We start from the raw sequence: 19,365 nt of genomic DNA, 5'->3' as shown, positions 1-19,365 counted from the left end.
TCTTGCAGTGTGTCTTATTTATATATGTTTTATTTGGTAATTCAAAACGTATTATTTAAATATTAGTCAGATGCTGAAGAATTTGTATTTTCTTGTCCATATTACAGAACCGTGGCGGGTTTGTAATATGGTTAGCTAAACCAACAATGTAACTGGTGTTAGTATTCATTTCTGGCAAAGGAAAGCTAGTTATTGGCTCGATGTCTAGCCTAGAAGGACGTCGCTTCATTTGGCCAACCTGATGTGATGCATCACTAGCAAATAAAAAGAAAATAAAAATGTGGCCCCATTATATTATCGCGTTCTACTCTTGAATGAGCCGTCCTCGATGTTTTTTTTTTTTTTCAGCAGAAAAGTTCCGATAGTGTAGCCCTTGTTGGCGTGAAGATTATTGCCTGTGCTGTGCAATTCATTTATTTCGGACACTTAGTGTTCCAGGTTGATAAATTGGTCATGGTAAGCACCGAAAAAAATCTGCTTTGACGACTTGTTGCAGCTTTATAGAAATACAAATTTGAATAAAAAGAAAAACCAGCAGATCATTTAGTCAAGTATTTTTGCGCAGTGTGTTTTTTACATGGTGAGCAATAAACAAGAGGATAAAGTGATTGTAATGAAATAGTCGGAATGTTTCATTTTTTTCTTGAAACAATTGTGAAAATAATTAAAAAAACAAGTTTATTGTATAGCAGCGAATAAGGAACTAACGTCCTACCTTGTTCAGAACGTTCTATGCACTAGAGAATTCCGGGTTTATATATATAAAAAAAACCGCATACGAAACAATGCTGCTTCCGTACTCATTCAATGCACAAAAATGTGTGCGTTTTGGAAATGACGACAAAATCTGATGGCAAGACCTATTTGGACTCATTGTTCCCGTGCACACAGAAAGTTTGTCTTCACTCGTCGTCCCGAGATGAATCGTGCGTTCACCGTGGTTCTCCTCTCTGCGTTGCAGTCGTGCCTTACAATTACAGAGGGACATTGCAGCGTACGAATGACCATACTGCACACCAACGACATTCACTCCCGTATCCTTGAAAGTGACAAAAATGGAAGAGAATGCGACGAACGCAAACATTTGAAAGGAGAATGCTACGGTGGTGTTCCGAGATTGTGTAACGCTGTAAGTAAAACGCAGTGTAGCTATAGCATTCTTGCCTAAATGTGTGCTATTCTTACTTTTTTAGTGTATGTTGTCTCCTAACTTTCAGAATGGTGTGTAAGAACGTGACCATTAAAATACCGGAACTGCCCGAATCTACCACAGAAAAAGCTTTTGCTAAACACGCTCTATAACTGCATTCCTCACGTATCATTGTAAATTTTTCGCCATGTGTTAGTCAAACGACTAGACAGCAACCGAAAAGACTTAGCTCTTCATTTCGAAAAAAAAAAAACAAAACGCCAGTTCTCCGCGGAAGGCGCAGCACTGTCACAGCGAGAGCTGTAGAATAGAAGAGCGGCCTTTCAGAGCTTTTTCACTCATTGGGTAACTTCCGCAAGTGCACTTGCTTGATGCCCACTACGGCATTTATGTAGAAAAATTTAGTATAGAGTAGAAGAGCGGCCTTTCAGAGGTTTTTCTAAACACTCATTGGGTAACTTCTGCAAGTGCACTCGCTTGATGCGCACTACGGCATTTATATTAAAAAATTTTGTATAGTAGGCCAGCATTCTCCATGCTGATTGTCGTCATTCTTCTGAGAAGAGTGGTGTCCGCTAAACTATTGCCAGGAAGTTCGAATTGTTCATGCAGTGACTGATGACAATGAGGAATTATGCCTGAAGTGGGAAATGCACCACAGTTAATAGCTGAACAAAAAACAAGCTTTTGTAATGTGTTGGAGCATTGAACGACCGACTTGTCGCGCTATTCGTATTGTGCGACGACTTATTTCTTGTTCTTTCGCTGTTTTAAAACGCTTTATGAGTGGTATTAACGCGATTGCTTTCCCATTGATGTTTATGCAATGGGAAGCTTATAGAACTGCAACAGCAACGGACGTCTCACGAACATTAGGGTCTATTTGAAAAGAGTAGTTACAAGACCTGGTGTGGCTCTGTGGTAGAATGCTTGCGTCCCACACCGAATACCTGTGTTCGTTTCTGCTGTGCTTCTGCCATTTATTCTTCGCATTCGTGGGGTAAACACTGCCGATGGTAGGTTTTTCTTACGCTCGCACATTACAATATCCTATGCGCGTTCTCGTCGTTTTTGGGTAGATACTAAGTGTCAATCACCTATAGCTCATACCCGCCTACCAGCGGCACATACCCGCCCTCGGGTATGTGCCACTCTTGGGCGGGAACTGTCGACGTACGCGACGGGTTTGTGACATTATTTATATCTTGACCAGCGTGCCATAGATAGATAGATAGATAGATAGATAGATAGATAGATAGATAGATAGATAGATAGATAGATAGATAGATAGATAGATAGATAGATAGATAGATAGATAGATAGATAGATAGATAGATAGATAGATAGATAGATAGATAGATAGATAGATAGATAGATAGATAGATAGATAGATAGAAAAAGTTTTTCCCGTATGCAAAGAAATGCTTTGCATTTAAGGAAGCTGGCTCTTGTGTGACAAACAGCAGTGCAGCGGCAAAAAAAAAAACGGGAACACTAGGAATCTTCCAGAGGTGCGGCACCCTCCACACATTCATTAGACAACCAGATAAACCTATATACACCTAATTGGCTTTAGTCTTGTCCTACCGAAAATAATAATATTAGCGTTTCGACATTGCCCCGCCGCGGTGGTCTAGTGGCTAGGGTACTCGGCTGCTCAACCCCAGGTCGCAGGATTGAATCCCGGCAGCGGCGCCTGCATTTTCGATGGAGGCGGAAATGTTGTAGGCCCATGTGTTCAAATTTGGGTGCACGTCAAAGAATCACAGGTGGTGAAAATTTCCGGGGCCCTCCACAACGGCGTCTCTCATAATCATATGGTGCTTCTGGGACGTTAAACTCCACATGAATCAATCTAATCGACATTTAGACCCCCTGATGGTATGACGTACGCAGTTGGCTGAAATCGCAGCTGAACTCCTGAAATGATTTAAGGACGCAGGCCAACAGTCTTTAAACTACCTTAATAAACCAGGGCTAGCGAACACGTGCACGTGCGAAAAGTGTCAGCACGACTTAAATTCATGGGACTGTTTTATAGCGTCAGGGACGACTCGCACCTACAACGATGCCTCGAAGGGCTCTGAGCAAAACTTGCATCATGGACCGTTTTAAAGACGAAGTGGCCAGACTAGTTTCAGCTGGGCTCACTCGGGTACCGGCCACTCGGGCTTGTGATGAGCACCTCGCCAGTCATGAGCAGAAGGGTCGTGAGTGCTGGTGCAGAGGTGGTGATACCGTGTATACATGAGCTGGACGATCGTTTGAAGAAGGTTGCGAGAAGAGATGGTGTTTCGCTCGTCTTTTCTGAAATCTCGATAGCGATCTGGGGACGTTGTTGGCTATCTCACGAAGACAAAGCCCATCATTCACTCGAAATCCCATAAGTGCTTCAAGAAGCCAAAAGGCTTCTGCAAATCCCCTGAGTTACAAAGGTGATCAAATTTATTATAAGTTACGAAGGCATCTTTTCTTGTTCTCCCTGATATAAAGTGATTTGCCAGCTACTTGAAAGTGGGTCTATTCAAGTTAAATATGTAGCCTCGTGCGCAAAGTTGTGGGACATATACGCCCTTTAGGGCGATATTGTTGGGATCACAATATTGAAAACAAAATCTGCAGCTGTTGTATTTCGCGTCTAGTTTCAGCTATACCTTTACGATGTGTGGATTATGGTCAGAAGTACGAATTTGAAAAGCAAGCAATTGGTGAAAGATTTTACCATCAACAGAAAGGCAGCACGTGTGTGAGCGCAAGCTAATAAGATGTGCAAGGTATGCTGTAAACTATCATTGACGAATTAGTAAGGCTGAGCACGCTCGCTATAAAAGCCTGCATGCTTCAAGCACGTTCTGACTGCTTAATTTTGTATATTACTATTGGAGCATTCAAGAAAGCATTGTTTTCTTTCGTTTTCAAAACGAAAGAAGACGGTGCTATGTACTCAAAAGAAATGATTTCTTTTGAGTACATAGCACCGTCTTCTAGTCCACAAATCCAGCAAGTAATAAATTAAACATGTACAATATTATGAACGAAAAGTAAAATATAATTCAAACTGGGCATTAGTGAGATTAGGCCCCTGTTCCATATTCTTCATTCTAGAAGTAACGGTTATTAGGTCGAACGACTTAAATACCTCATACAACGCGAGAAATGACCGTTGTCGTACCGCAGGGTTGGCTACAACGCGAGAGATGTAAATATTCATCATCTCTTTATGGCGTAACGGTACCACGTCATCGTGCTGTCATAGACCGCCAATGTATATTAGAAAGAACATTTATATATTTATTTAAAAAATACAAGTTAGACATATAATATACATTTGGAGGTCCCGAAGTGAAAACTGTTGGAGGGGACCTCCTCACGAAAAAAAATTGGACTTAAAATAATCTCGACAAATAGGGAGCTTAGCATTTTCTTACAGTATGAAATGCAACAGCAAAGAAGAGAACTAATTATAAAAAAAATATTTATATGGTAATCACTAGAGACCGGATTTTTAGGCACTAAAAAAGTGTGTTTTAGGCGCCTCCAGCTGGTAAAACACAGTTTTAGGTGTTTACCTAAATATCGTAAATATAGCCACATTAAATTTCAACAAAACTGAAAGATCCCAAAGCAACGATGTCAGTGACTTGTACCTACAGCAATAAGCAAAAAAAATGATTTTGTTCAAGATTGCAGAAATGTACCAACGATTGAACATGTTGATACGTGTATATATCTGCATATATATATATATATATATATATATCTGCATGCATTTCCCGCGCGATTCACACTATATGGTCGTTCGTTTCATTGTAATGTCTAGCACTGTGCGTCAAGTGTCCACCATTCAATTAACACTCTCCTAGGTCTATTTTGTTTCGTTGTGGCTGGGAAGTGCAGCGCAGCAGCAAATAACCAGGCCACTCATGCCCCAAAAGAGAGGGATGCTAGTTCTAATCGCGTAGCACCGATTTCTCCCCTGTCGGTGGACACCTTAAAGGGCCCATCACTAGGTTTAAGCATTTTGAGCTGAGAGGCGTAATGGTGCACTGGGCACTCCGGATCAATCCTGTTAAGATTTGCAAAATTACATGTCGCGGAAAAAAAAAACGCTCAATTTCTAAGAATGCCACTTGCCCTTCTCGCGGGCATGCGCCCCAAGATCTTGGGAGTGACGTACAGCAAGGAATGGTCTTGTTTTTACGTCACTTCTTTACGTTGACATTGGTGGGCTGACGTCACATACCATAGGCTCTTCATCAGAACTTCGTTAAATGCTAGCAATATGTAGCAGAACAGACGAAAAATGTCCCGTCTCCTTATTATATTCTGCATTTGAAACGGTACCTCATTAAGAGCGTTTCACGTGACATTACTCTACTTGGCATGTGCAATTTGTGTGTTCTGTTGTGTGGCATGAATGAGAAGTACTTTGGTTTGGGCTAGCTGCTTCACATCGTTTTGATTGATTAATTGATATGTGGGGTTTAACGTCCCAAAACCACCATATGATTATGAGAGATGCCGTAGTGGAGGGCTCCGGAAATGTTGACAGCATGGTGTTCTTTAACGTGCACCCAAATCTGAGCACACAAGCGTATACAACATTTCCGCCTCCATCGAAAATGCAGCCGCCGCAGCCGGGATTCGAACCCGTGACCTGCGGGTCAGCAGCCGAATATCTTAGCCACTAGACCTACGCGGCTTTTTTTTTCCTTCTTTATTGCCTGTGTACATACAACATTGACAAACAAAAGTGCATCAAACAAAGGACAAACATGAAACAAAGAAAAGAGGTAAAAAGCCTCATACACTAGACCACCGCAGCGGGGCATATATCATTTTGAAAGAGAAACGCAAAGGCAAAGGGAAGAGAAAAAGACAGCGCTCTTTGTCTCGGTGTCTTTTCTTCCCCCGTGTCCTTGCACTGCCCTTTCAAAATCAGCATAATGAATGACTACTGAGAAAAATAAAAAAAGAAAGCAGAATCTCAGCTTGCTAATATTTTGATTTTTGGTTTTGAATACCTTCGATATGCTGTTCACTAATCTGCCTTCGTGTCGCGTCCGCCTCGGTGGACCAGTCGCTATAGGGTGCTCCGCTGCTGACCCGAATGCCGCGCGTTCGAGTGTGGCCTCGATGGTCACATCTAAATTGAGGCGAAAAAGTAGATCCCCTTGTACTGCCTGATGTCAGTGCGCATTGAAGAGCACCAGATGGTGAAAATTTGAGAATACCTCCACTACGACATCCCTCCAATTCATATCGTGTTTTTTTTACGTAAAACCACAAATACTACTACTACTACTACTACTACTACTACTACTACTACTACTACTACTACTACTACTACTACTACTACATTTCGCTTACGCTCGTCTTCTCGTCGTTCCTGCATCGTGCCTTCGCGTATACCCTGACAACGCTTAGCTTGTGTTTGGTGCGTCGTCTATGATCGCAGTTTCAGCGGAGTGACGGGGTGTATCACGGTCCCAATGCATGATCCTTGCCAGCCTCTCCTAAAGTTTGCGCACTGACGGATACATCCCACAGAAACATGTAATACACAACATAGAACGCCGAAACGATACAACATCGATGGCGTACGTGCACATGTGGGCTGGCGCGCGTCATGCGAGTGTGACCATGCCAACGCGAGTTGTTTTTGGTGCGTACGCATCATGTGATTCTCCAGCCCTGATACCGAAGAGATCAGGGAAAGAATGAGTCTCGCCATGGCTACATGGGACGAGAGGCAAGGGATTCAAGCTTGCTTCTTCGCATCATGCTTTGGTGGCTCGTAGCGAACCAATTTGAAAAATCACCGTGGTAGAACGCTTTTCATTAGGCACACAAGAACTTCTAGTGTCTAACTACAACTTATTATGTGACCTACAGAGGGATGCTTAAAATAAATTACAAAAAAACAAAAACTACGTGCACATGACATTTTTCACCCGAAGGCGCTGCAGCAGATGGGTTACAATGTCAAAGAAAACACGCCTTCATTGGCACAACACACTTTGTTCTCTTTGTAAGCCATTTCACTCTGTCATGAAACTAAAAACACAAATAATAGAAGTATTATGTTTGATAGGACGACGGCCGTGATAGGACATTCTAAAATCTTAATAACCTTCGCGCGAAGACTGTTTGGGTACATTCATTTTCGAATGCAAATTTTACCATAAAATGTTTGGCATAGGAGCTTTAACCGTGGTTTAATTCGACACGATGACGGTAATTCCTATCCTAGTTCACTTTTCATATTGTTTTTGAGTAATGGCTTACTACAAACCTTGGAACCCTGTTGTGTAGTTTTTCATGTTTGTCACTGAAAGACATATGACAAGGGATCTCATACGGAACAAGCGTATTCAAGCATACAGCGAATATGTATGCTAAATACACCGTTGATTCTAAACATGCCGGCGCCTGTCTCAGGCTTGGCTGTATAAAGTATAAAAATTTGGCAACCTTCGCCAGAATAGATCAATAAGAACATTTCATGAGTGGCTCCTCATGGGTTTTCACTCGTTCTCCAGCTACAAGCGGCTGCTCAGAAAAAACCTGCTCTTCCTTTCCCACCGCAACACCGGGTTTTCAGGGTGGTTTTTACTTCAGGGTGATGGACAGGAGTCCGTAGAAGGTGGTCATCGCGTCCTCGGCCATAGACGTCATTTTTATTTTGTTACCCAATAATTAATATTCTCTCCTCCTTCTTCTGCACATGCTGAGACGTGCTTCCACTTAGGAATGCAGAAATAACGTCCTTTGCACTCCTCTGGCTCCTTCTCCAATCGCTCGCAGCATGTCAGCTTTGTCTTTGTTAAACCTTACAGTGTTTGGAAATATTAATGTTGCCTTTTTACATGAATAACGGCTTCACACCACGCTCAAAAACAAAATTTGGGCTTGAATAGCACTCATACACGCGCTCATTTGCAAAATAGGCATTTATAGGCACTTATAGGCATTTAGGCAGGAACACCCAAAATAGGCATTTAGAGGCACTATAAAAACATCATGAAAGCCCTTCTTAACCTCTAATTCATGTTCATGTATCAAAATGGCATGATAGTAACACAAGGAACAAAATAGGCATTTGCCTATAATCCGCTCTCTGGTAATCACTCTGAAAGACAGGCTGAAAGAAGTGAAATCGAATAAAGTACACATAAGTTTAATCAAGGATTAACGGCACGTACAACCGGCAACGCAAAGAGGCATCAAACACAGGCAAACTTCATGATATCAGCGTGGTATCACTATGACGTGATGTAAAGTGGCGTAATTGGCAGCGTTATAACATGATGTCAACTATTGGTCACGAAGGGGGTACAAAAGTAAGTGAAGCGCAAGAAGCTTTCAACGCCACTGATTCTGAAGGAAACGCTAGACTACGTTAGGTGAGATACCTTAAGAGGGGTGCGGGCATGGTCGATACACCAACTAAAAGAAAAATAAGACGGTTTGTCGTTCGAATCGTCTTAGGAGAATGCCCAGAAAGACTGTATGAGCTTTTTTTTTCTTGATTTTACCTCAGATATATATCTTGTCTTTGCCCTAATAAGTTGTTATTACTTTCAGGTGCGAAGACTAAAAAATGCTACCCGAAATGTTTTGTTCCTTAATGCCGGAGACTTTTACCAAGGAACAATATGGTATTCGGTCCTGAAGGATCAGATTGTATCTGCAGCAATGTCGGTAATGATGTATGATCTTCTGGTGAGTAGTTGCATGTCAGTTATTGCCAATTTTACGAGCGAATAATTTGTTCAATTTTACGTATGTCACATCATATGCTTAGATTAGTTCTGCTTTCCTTAAGTGACAACTTTGCTGGTAAGGGCATCAGCTGTGCATTGAACGCTTCATCTAGAGATAAGTGCCTGTTTCTCGATCAGGTGAAGGCAGATAGCTTTTAGATGAGTAAATTGAAAGGGTGGACTATGTATGCGAGGCACATGACTTCACATTTTTGTAGTGAGAGGCAGCGTTAATGTCTCACTGATTTAAGGCTAATAGAAAAAGGAAAAAAAAGTTGAGCTCTCACCTCAACTTAGCTACGGCAATGACGTGCCTAATAATTGATTGATATGATGGGTTAAACGTCCCGAAACCACCATATGATTATGTGAGACGCCGCAGTAGAGGGCTCCGGAAATTTCGACCACCTGGGGTTCTTTACAAATCTGAGCACACGGGCTTACAACATTTCCGCCTCCATCGCAAAGGCAGCCGCCGCAGCCGGGATTCGATCCCGCGACCTGCAGGTCAGCAGCCGAGTACCTTAGCCACTAGACCACCACGGCGGGGCAATGACGTGTCTGAATAAAGTAATGTTTTACTAGAAAGCTCATTAACATGGATGGCCTTACAGGGTGCTGTAGTGGAGATAGGCACATGGAAAAAAGCGCATGGTGGTTTTTTTGTGTGTGTGTGTTCTGATTGTTGTATACCGAAAACCCGTTTAGTGCGAAAAGCTTCAATGATATTGTACAGCTCTTAGGAAGAAGCACTGACAAAGACAGTTCACTCCGCTTCATTGATATAAAATGCATGCTACTTCATGCCCTCAATGTCCCTCCTGTCATGTTTCGAAGAAAGTATTTGGCATTTTCGAGCAACTCTTTTTCAAACCAAGAAATGCATATAAGTTGAGAGTTTCTTAGATGTCCTCACGTTTTATTTAAGATCAACTCATGTCGAATGTACCAAACCGATAGCCCTTAAGAAAGATAAGGTATCTAACGGATGAAGTGTGGTGCGCGCATTTTGAGGGACATTTCCTTCGCCCACTTCCGCAGAAATATAGCGTATTCGTCAGCCGCGACGACCACTGAAGTGTTCAGATATCCATGTCTTCGATTGTTTCGCTTCGCTAAATTTTCGGCTCCCCGCTTGCTGTCTTGTACACAGGGGCCTTTTGTTTGTAGATTATTCTTACCATGTGCTTGATACATTGGCAGAAGTGCGTTAAAATGCACACACGCACAAGCAGTTTTACTGGCACGAGAAACGTTGTCAAGACGCACATGCATAGCATCTCGCATTCTTTCAAAAATTGGAGGAAAGGTGAAAGTAGATGTGCTGTTTTCTGCTCCAGAAACATCAATCAGCATTTGCAATATTCAGATCCGTTAGGTAAGAGATGTGCCGCGCACGTAAAGAAGCATCAGTCCCCGTTTGCTTCGTTCGTAATGAATTTGGTGTATCGTTTCCCGTTTTCATGCAGGAAAGTTGACGTTGAATCTTGGAGATGCTTTTATGATGGCAGAGATAGCGAAATCAGGAATTGACAAGATATTGGGATAGTCGCACCTCTGTGAATGACAGTGATTGCGAATGTGAAGGCTTCTCTAAAGAGCGCGCCGATGTGCAGATAATTACAGGCGAAATTAATGAGGCCTCCCGGATAGCGAAGGCCGCTCATATCTGTGTCAGCTTCCCTTTGATGGCACTGGCGATGAATGAATTTCGGTGGTGTTCTCTGGTACTTGCAGCTACCTTGGTGATCTGAGATGGTCTTGGTGTCTCTTTTCTAATGTTCTCGGCTTGGTTTACGACTTTTCATGGAGACCACCCAGCGTCTGCACCTGCTCGCACAGGCCAGCAAAAATTGTGGAGCTAACTCAGACTCATTCATGAAATATTTTGATACCGTTTGGACTTACTCGGTCCTAAACTCACCAAGATTTTTCTCAAGTGGACTCACTCAGCCTCAGGCTTGCTGAATCTTTTTAGATGCGGAGCATCTAATACTCGAGGCTTGTAGTGCGGCGCCGTCCGCAAGCTTCCTCCTCCTTCTTCCACCATCTGTGCATCCCTTCCTCCTCTACACACCGCGCGCGCTTCACTCCTCCACCATCTGTGCACCCTTCCTCCTCTACACACCGCGTGCGCTTCTCCTCTTCACGAACATTCGCTAGCTGTATAATGTAGCGCGCATGCGCCGTCACGCTTCGAGAACATCGGCAGCTGACGCGCGCGCATGTGCCGTCGCGCTTCGAGAACATCGGCAGCTGACGCGCGCGCATGCGCCGTTGCGCTTCTCCCCCTTCTCGAACATTCGACAGCTGACAGTGCATGCGCCGTCGCGCTGTATATATACTCAAGGTCGGTGCTCGCTCGCTCAGTTGCCGCTCGTCGGTTGGTTTGTACGGCGCGTCGACGTCCGAGGTCGCAATGATCGACGTCCCTTCGACCAGCGCCGGCCAAAGTGGCATCTAAAAGCCATCGTGCTCAAAGTTCGTCGCAATAAATAAGCACCGCCCTTTCGCATACGTGTCGTACGTGTTCACTCACTTAACACCCCTCCTACAACCACGTTAACCAATTTAGCCAGCGACCCAAGTAAGTCGCAATTTAACACCCCATTTCACAACCACGTTAACCAATTTAGCCATCGACCCCAAGTAAGTCGCACTTTAACACCCCGTTAACCAATTATATGCTCCGCATCCTCCTCAGTGTTCCCCCGAGGGAAGCTGCGGGCAATTTTTTTTTCAACCGGACTCACTCAGACTACAACTCACCATCACATCACTAAGTCAGGCTCCCTCAGACTTAAACTAACGGCAAAGTCTGAGTCCAAGTGAGTTGACTCATGAGTCTATTTGCGCATATTTAGTTTTTTATATTATGATTTCTAAGCTCTTTAACAGTAATATTTCGCGTATACTCAATGTTTACTATAGTATACCGTTCGATCTAGTTCATTTATATACGAGTTATGAGAGGTCACCAATCAGTAACAACATAGTTATTGAAAGAGATGTCTCAGAGCTATTATGATCAAGAACTTCTCATGAAAGAGACTATGGTGGGGAGTGAGGGGGTCGAGGCACTTCACGCATCTAATCAATTCAGCATGCGTATCAGCGCTGATACGTTGAGCTGTCATCTATCAGTGGGCAGATGTGCGTATGAATGCGAGCACGCGCATAAGCCTAACAGGGATGCTGAAGCTAAGTATTCATCCTCCTTCTCATCACCAACCTCCTCCTCCTCTTCCTCTTCCTCCTCCTCCTCCTCTTTCTCATCATCATCATAATCAGCCTCACTGCGTATACTGCAGGGCAAAGGCCTTTTCCATGATCCACCAATCAACCCGGTTTGGTGCTTTCTGTTGTCACGTTATACCTGCGAACTTATTTTTAATCTCATCGGCCCACCTGACTTTGTCTCCTCACCCACTTGCCTACTATGGAAATCCCGTCAGTTACCCTCAATGAACAGCTGTTATCCTGCCGTTGTGCTACGTGCCCGGTCCATGCCCACTTCTTTTCCTTGATTTCAAAATGATATCGTTAAACACGGTTTGTTCCCAGACATAATCTACTCTTTTCTTGTCGCCTAATGTTACACCTATCATTTTCGTTTCCATCGCTTGCTGCGTATTCCTCAATTCAAGCTGAACCCTCTTTGTAAGTCTCCAGGTTTCTGCTCCGTAGGTAAGTACCAGCAAAATGCTTATTGCCGGTTACAACCATAAGTCGACACAAAATGGTGGAGAAGGTGGTGTAAATGCTGTAGGCCCATGTGCTCAGATTTGGATGCAGGTTAAAGAACCCTGTGGGTAGTCGAAATTTCTGGGTCCCTCCACTACGGTGTCTCTCATAATCATTTGGTACTGTTAGGACGTTAAAACCCACATACCAATCAATGAATCAACGGTGAAGAAAGCATGCAGGACGCGATTGGTGGATGTGAAGCGCCTATTGGGCGAATGACTGCTCAGTAAAACAAAGACCCAAAGTGCAAGCAACATGCGAGGTAAAATTAGTAACAGTGAACGCGACTGTCTAGTGTTGACTAATTTTCTTGCCTGCGAAATACATCGGCTATCGTAGGTGCTGTGCCAAACCTTCCAGAGTTATTGCTGGTGTTTGCGTTAGCTCCAGAATAAATAATGGTGTCATCCATAGGAGGATTCGGAGACACACGAACTCTGAGCCGGAGCACTCCATTCTGGCGGAGGACAACAGAAGGGAATCTACCAATAGAACACACGCGCTACCTGGAAATGGAACGCGATACGCGCGTCTCTGTTCTTGCTTGAGTGGGCACGCTGGGCACAGCGACGCTATACGCTAGCAAAACGGGAGGTCTGACGCGAGACTCAAATGACGCGACTGGCGTCCGCTGGCGCGCCCAAAGTTGGCACCGTTTCAAAAGGTTTCAAGGCACGGAGCGCTTGCAACTTCCATTCAAATCCTTCGTTTTTTTGGAGTAGAAATAGTTGCTCCGTGGAGTGTATCTCGCAACGGAGATGCTCCAGATCTGCCAATGGAACATACAGAGAGCACTCTCAAACTGCCAACGGAAGAGACTTGCTCCTCATGGAGCAGCAGAAAGTATTACCGGAAGTGCACCGAATCGACCAATGGATGACACCATAAGTTACTTGTGTCCCACGCGCAATATAACAAAAGCGTGAGTAGCCGCTTCAAAGTTTCCAAACATTGTGGAACGGCAAGCGGTAGTGCAAAGCTGTTTAGAGTGGAAACCTGAAGGGAGCATTAAATCAAGAAAAAGGTATGGGCGCGTGGCAATATGCCTATTGCCTGAATGTGAAGTGTTAGATCCATGAAATCCTAGCTATTTGCTTATCTTAGAATGGGAAATTGTTGATGCGAGTGAAGCAGGGGGAGGAGAAACAACTGAACGGAATGACGAAAAGGTTAAGCAATTCTCAGGCCTTGCGGCTGCCCTGCTCTGGGGAAAAAACTCATTAATAGAGCGATTTTTACTATCTAGTGTTTGTGACCTTTTCCAATATTTCAGTGCCTTGGAAACCACGAATTCGACGATGGACCAGAAGGGCTGGCGCCGTTTCTTTGGAAAATGAATGCATCAGGTGTACCTGTACTGGGAACAAACCTCGACTGTTCTCAAGAGCCACTTTTTAAAAATATAACGCTTCCAAAGTCGATAGTGCGAACAATTTCGGGACAGAAAGTAGCTTTCCTGGGTGTTGTTACTACTGAAACTTTGACGATTGCAAGACCAGGTATGGGACCTTTCATAATTTTGCCCGTATAGTAGGAAAGTACGTGAGCCTGACAGACACCGTCCATATATCGCACCTCAGACTGTGGTATAGCAAGAGCAAAACAAGCATGTTTTGGCACAATGCGCAGACTAAACAGTTGAAATATCTAGAAGAAAGTTGTTGCCTCATTTTCGCGATAAACTGCGAATAGCACCACTTTTGTTTTCGCGACAACTGCAAGAAATTATGACAGCATGAGCTTCAGGTTTCGAGAAATTGGTAAACACCTCTTCAGAGATCATAACCTTTATCTAGATACGAAAATAACCAAACATGTTTTTTTTTTTTTGAAAATAAAATATTCTTTAACGACTGTTTAATACAAGAAACGTTCCCATAAGTCGTTATTTCAGACAAGCATTCTCGTACTATGAAAGCTGGAATCTTTGGAGCAAATAAATGTGTTTTAGCCATTCAAGTTTTCGGGTGATTTAGTGCGCAGGCTTTGTGGTACATAGCGAATGACTAAGACATTTCTGTACTTTCAGCGTTTGCAACGTCTAATGGCTCTGAAGCTTCTAAGGGTAGAAGTCATCAGTGAAAAATTGTATTTATTTATTTATTTATTTATTTATTTATTTATTTATTTATTTATTTACTCTTAGATCGGTACCTTCAAAGAACGCCACGTGGTGGGAAAGTCAGTCGATAAAAGGTACATATATGAATAGAAACATTCAAGGAATAATGAACGTTTAACGGTAGTGTGATATACAAAACTATTGAAACGCTATTGCATCATACACAATAACATGATCACACAAAATTACAATAAAGTAAATTATACAATGCAATAATCAGCAAGGGTGTAAATGAGGCTGCTTTCAAACAATGATCACGCGTTGTGTAATGCGACCCCATTTGTGAGGCTTTTCCAGTCATTAGTAGTTCTGGAGAAAAATGGACGCTTGTAGCAGATAACCTGTAAAGTTTAGAGGAAATAACGCTTTAGTGCGTCGCTTGGGAGTGGCGCACGCTGAAAAGCACTGGATAATTCCTCAAGAATCAAAGCTGAAATGGTCGCTATTAATTTGATGATTAACTTTGAGCAGCAAATTTTTGTTTCCACAAACTATCCAGGCTGTAAGGCTGCGCTGCACACTTAAAGACAAAAAACAAAATGACGGCATATCCACGGAGTGAAAGATGATGAGTGGGGCGAAGCGTCCGTCAGGCAGTCCATGCTTCCGTCCGTCCGTTCTTTCTTGCTTCCGTCCATCCCCACGGCAATCTGTGCGTCTATCCATGCGTCCGTCCATCTGGCCATGCGTCCATCAGTCCGTACATCCGCGCGTCTATCCATCGTCCGTCCGTGCGTCCATCTAGTGAACACTCCAAGTACCGCCTTCTCCCACCCCGCATTCCCTGTGCCGCCTGTTGCTACGTGCTACTACATACATACAAACGATGGACAGACCCATGCCTTAAAGAGTTTCGCCCCTAAAAAACTGCACTAACGCAGACAAAGCGCATCTAACAACGCAACTTATTGGAAACGAAAAACCAAAAAGTAAGCGGGGTGACATACACGGAAAAAGGCACTGGAAGCGAACCACACATGATCCTACTGGGGTGCTATCTATGCCATAAAACACGTGCTTTTTTTCAAACTCAATATTTTTATATGTTTGTCGCTCCAAACAAGCCACTTGTCTATCTGTGAGTGCTATTGAAGGTTTGCTGACGCATGCGCCAAGCACGTGTTTTACGGCATAGCACCCTGGTTCACCAAAAAAAAAAAAGCAGTGATACTTACTAACCTATAGTGTTGTCACAACATCGACTACTTAAGTAGTAACTGCAGATAGTAAAAATTTATTACTCTCAGGTAGTAAATGTAAGTGGTCTACTACCTCTCTCTCTCTCTCTCTCTCTCTCTCTCTCTCTATATATATATATATATATATATATATATATATATATATATATATATATATATATATATATATATATATATATATATATATATATAAAGAGAGAGAGAGAGATCATTTGGCAATGCAAACACTGTTGTTCGAGATCAACAACGAAGCTGCAAAAGAATTGTAGTAATTTTATGCTATTTAAACAAGCACTTTCGATATCCATACCGAGGGGCGACTTCTCAGTGGCGTATCATTGCTGCGTTGGATCACGGGAAGGCTTCTCGCGACATAACAGCGGTAGATCCGTCACAGGCTCGTGTTGCACGTAAAAGAACGATCAGTGAATTGTCGTCCAGTGATTCCAACAGCGATTCTTTCTTTTCTTCCAGGTAATATACGCATACTGCCTGAAGTCGAGAGTATCAATAATGAAATCGCCGTTCTTAAAAGTGAAGGTATTAATGTATTTTTCTTAATCAGTCACGTTGGCTTCGACGTGGACAAAAAAATTGCGGCAGAATGCCCTGAGCTGGACCTCATCGTCGGGGGACATACAAACACATTTCTTTATACAGGTATTGCTGCTTTATAGCATTGCTTTTGTTTACGTTAGTGTAATAAAACTATAAAACTTCAATACAAATGACAAATCTTGCATGTGCAGGCATTGTGCTTCTCCAGATGGCCGTAGCCAGCTTGCTTTATGACTCTTTTTTTTTTTGTGTGTGTCCTAGTGTATCTATGTGTATGCTATTCTTAGAATTTGGGAAACGACACTTCTACGAAACCTTCCCTGCTGTAGTTCACCGCAATAAAGTTCGCAATTCTCCGACAATTAGAATTCCGGCGTTTTTCAGCCACTTTGCATTCTGTAGTGTTTTTCGTTAGACTCACGTAGGACGTGTAACCAGCAAACGGGGCTCTCAACGCAGATGAATTCATACGCGCGTATCGTTTTATTGCGTTTAACCAAGGAAACTCTGATGTCCCGTGCGTTTACTATGGCAACCATGCGATATGTTGAGTATATTGCTATATCTCACCGACTATCATTGCCCCGCTGTGGTGGTCTATAGTGGCTAAGGTATTCGGCTGCTGACCCGCAGGTCACGGGATCAAATCCCGGCTGTGGCGGCTGCATTTCCGATGGAGGCGCAAATGTTGTAGGCCCGTGTACTCATATTTGGGTGCGCGTTAAAGAACCCCAGGTGGTCGAAATTTCCGGAGCCCTTCACTATGGCGTCTCTCATAATCATTTGGTGGTTTTGGGACCTTAAACCCCACAAATCAAATCACCGACTATCATTTAAAAAGCACCTTTGCCAATTACGAAATCTCGTTTCATAATTATTTTCGTTTTCTTGGGCCTCGCTGATCACCTGGATAACCTGGTCCACGTGTGTAACTTCTTCAGGTCGTCCTTCGGTAACGATTACGCAGTGTCGATTTTTAGAGGCTTTTGGAGAGTTTTAGAGGCTTTAGGTATGGTGCCTACCGGTGTGAAAGTTGCTGTTCTTCTCCAATTGTTTCCTTTCCAGTAATCCTATCCACTACACTACAGCTTAGTACTACAAATAGTGTCCCCTTAAGCTTCGCCTGACCTCGTTATGTGCTACTTTCATTTGGTCAGAGCTTACTGAGTATTTCGCATAGCGCGAAAGGAGGTGCTGTTTATATTCTTCAAGTTTTCAACTCACGCGAAGTGAACTATTAGCCTTGACTTTTCAGTATTGGAAGCAACGACAAGTTGGCAACGCGAATTCGTACCATTGTTACGCCATTTGAAAAGCAAGCTGTTTGGTAATGTGATACTTTACAACGGTGATTCTACTTTTAGACGGAGAAGTGCGCTGGATTACAAATGTCGTTTTCATAACATTTTCACGTTACCTACTTAGCAATTGCAAGGTTTTAGTATGAACATTCTGGTTCTGGGCTTCACCACAGCAAGCGTGGAGCTCCTTGCTTTATAATTTATATTGATTTACGTCATACTTACTACAACGCAGTTAAAAAAGAAAAAGTAATGGCCCCTAGGCTACGTACTACAACGCAGACAAAAAGACAAAGTAATGGCCCCTATGCTACGTTTGCCTTCAGTTTCTGTTCGCTTCATTAAATTGCCCAGCAAAGAAACGTGCCCCCTCAAACTACTCCCTTCCTTTCATTGTGCTGATTTCATTCTGCTCATTCCATGCCCCTATGAAATGGCAAGCGCAGGTGTGAATAGTTTACATTTATTTCTTTCGAAATCGGTATGATAAGTCACAATTCATTAAATGTGTATAATTTGTATATGTAGTTCATAACCATATCTATATATTTTTTAACAGGAACACCGCCAGTTGACGACAAAGTGGAAGGACCTTACCCTTACGTACATAGACGACCGGACAACAGCGTCTGTCTCATTGTGCAAGCATACCGTTTCGGAAAATACCTGGGTTTTCTTCAACTTGAAGTAGATTCAACAGGGAGAGTACGGAAATGGGATGGTAACCCAATTTTGCTTTCCCAAGCGGTGCCTGAAGGTTAGGCTTCTTTCATTATTTCAAGTTTTGCAAAAGCTTAGTAAGCAGATAATAATCATTGTGCTGTTTCCTCTTCTTCGTTTCATAATGAGGGTTGCATCTTGACACACTTGACACCATCAAGCTTGTCGCGTTGTAGCTATAGTATGACAAACTATAGCACCGTTTCACGTGTATCCACGTTAGTGGTAATCTCCATCCTGACGACTAACACCCATGATCATTTTTAACAAGTGTATTAGTATTTAACCAATAACTAAAGATGTTAACTTGTGTACTTGAATAGAGCATACTGTGAACCTCGCGCAATGGTGGCATCAATGTGTACATAAAAGGTAACATAAAAAAGTAACAGTTTTGCCTTGTGGTGAAGCTGTGACTTTTTTGGGCTTGTTGATGCGTAAAGTGGGGACTCTTTACGGGGAAGCTAGTTCAAAGCATGTCCCACGTCGTGATACTGGCTCCCTGTTCTTGAAGCAGGTACTAGTGCTTCATTCCAGTGCGAAGTACATGAAGCGCAACTTGTCGTTGTAACCAGCTGTCCTTTTTACGACTCGAGCCACGTCTCCGGGTGCGCATATGGTGATCCCCGATAGACTGGCTGCTGCACCACGATCACTGTAGGTGGCACTCTGGTTGCCATCTCAGCCGTTCATGTGGTCGTGGTCATATAGTTTCCTAAAATTAACTAGAGGGGACTCTGGTGCTGCGATCGTTCAGCGACCAAGGGAATGGTGGGTAGTACACAGATTTGCCTAGTCTTCG

The 19,365-nt window shown here is 43.1% G+C and overlaps 1 protein-coding gene across 2 annotated transcripts in view; it reads left to right on the top strand.

Annotated features, from left to right (window-relative positions):
* Positions 1-755: 755 nt before the first annotated feature.
* The window catches only part of LOC119179222 (snake venom 5'-nucleotidase), a 28,556-nt gene continuing 9,946 nt past the window's right edge, over positions 756-19,365 (top strand). Inside the window, exons 1-5 of one of the 2 annotated variants that reach the window (XR_012884669.1) lie at positions 756-1,129; positions 8,738-8,875; positions 13,937-14,162; positions 16,459-16,644; positions 18,403-18,600. Coding sequence is in view for 1 of the 2 variants with exons in the window: in XM_075868125.1 (XP_075724240.1) it covers positions 851-1,129; positions 8,738-8,875; positions 13,937-14,162; positions 16,459-16,644; positions 18,403-18,600 (1,027 nt within the window). In the remaining variant the exon portion in view is untranslated. The remainder of the gene's footprint in view (positions 1,130-8,737; positions 8,876-13,936; positions 14,163-16,458; positions 16,645-18,402; positions 18,601-19,365) is intronic. The other variant, XM_075868125.1, reaches the window with a different exon arrangement.

The sequence above is a fragment of the Rhipicephalus microplus genome, chromosome 7, assembly GCF_043290135.1.
Source record: "Rhipicephalus microplus isolate Deutch F79 chromosome 7, USDA_Rmic, whole genome shotgun sequence".
NCBI lineage: Eukaryota > Metazoa > Arthropoda > Arachnida > Ixodida > Ixodidae > Rhipicephalus > Rhipicephalus microplus.
This window is presented reverse-complemented; position numbering and strand designations above follow the sequence as displayed.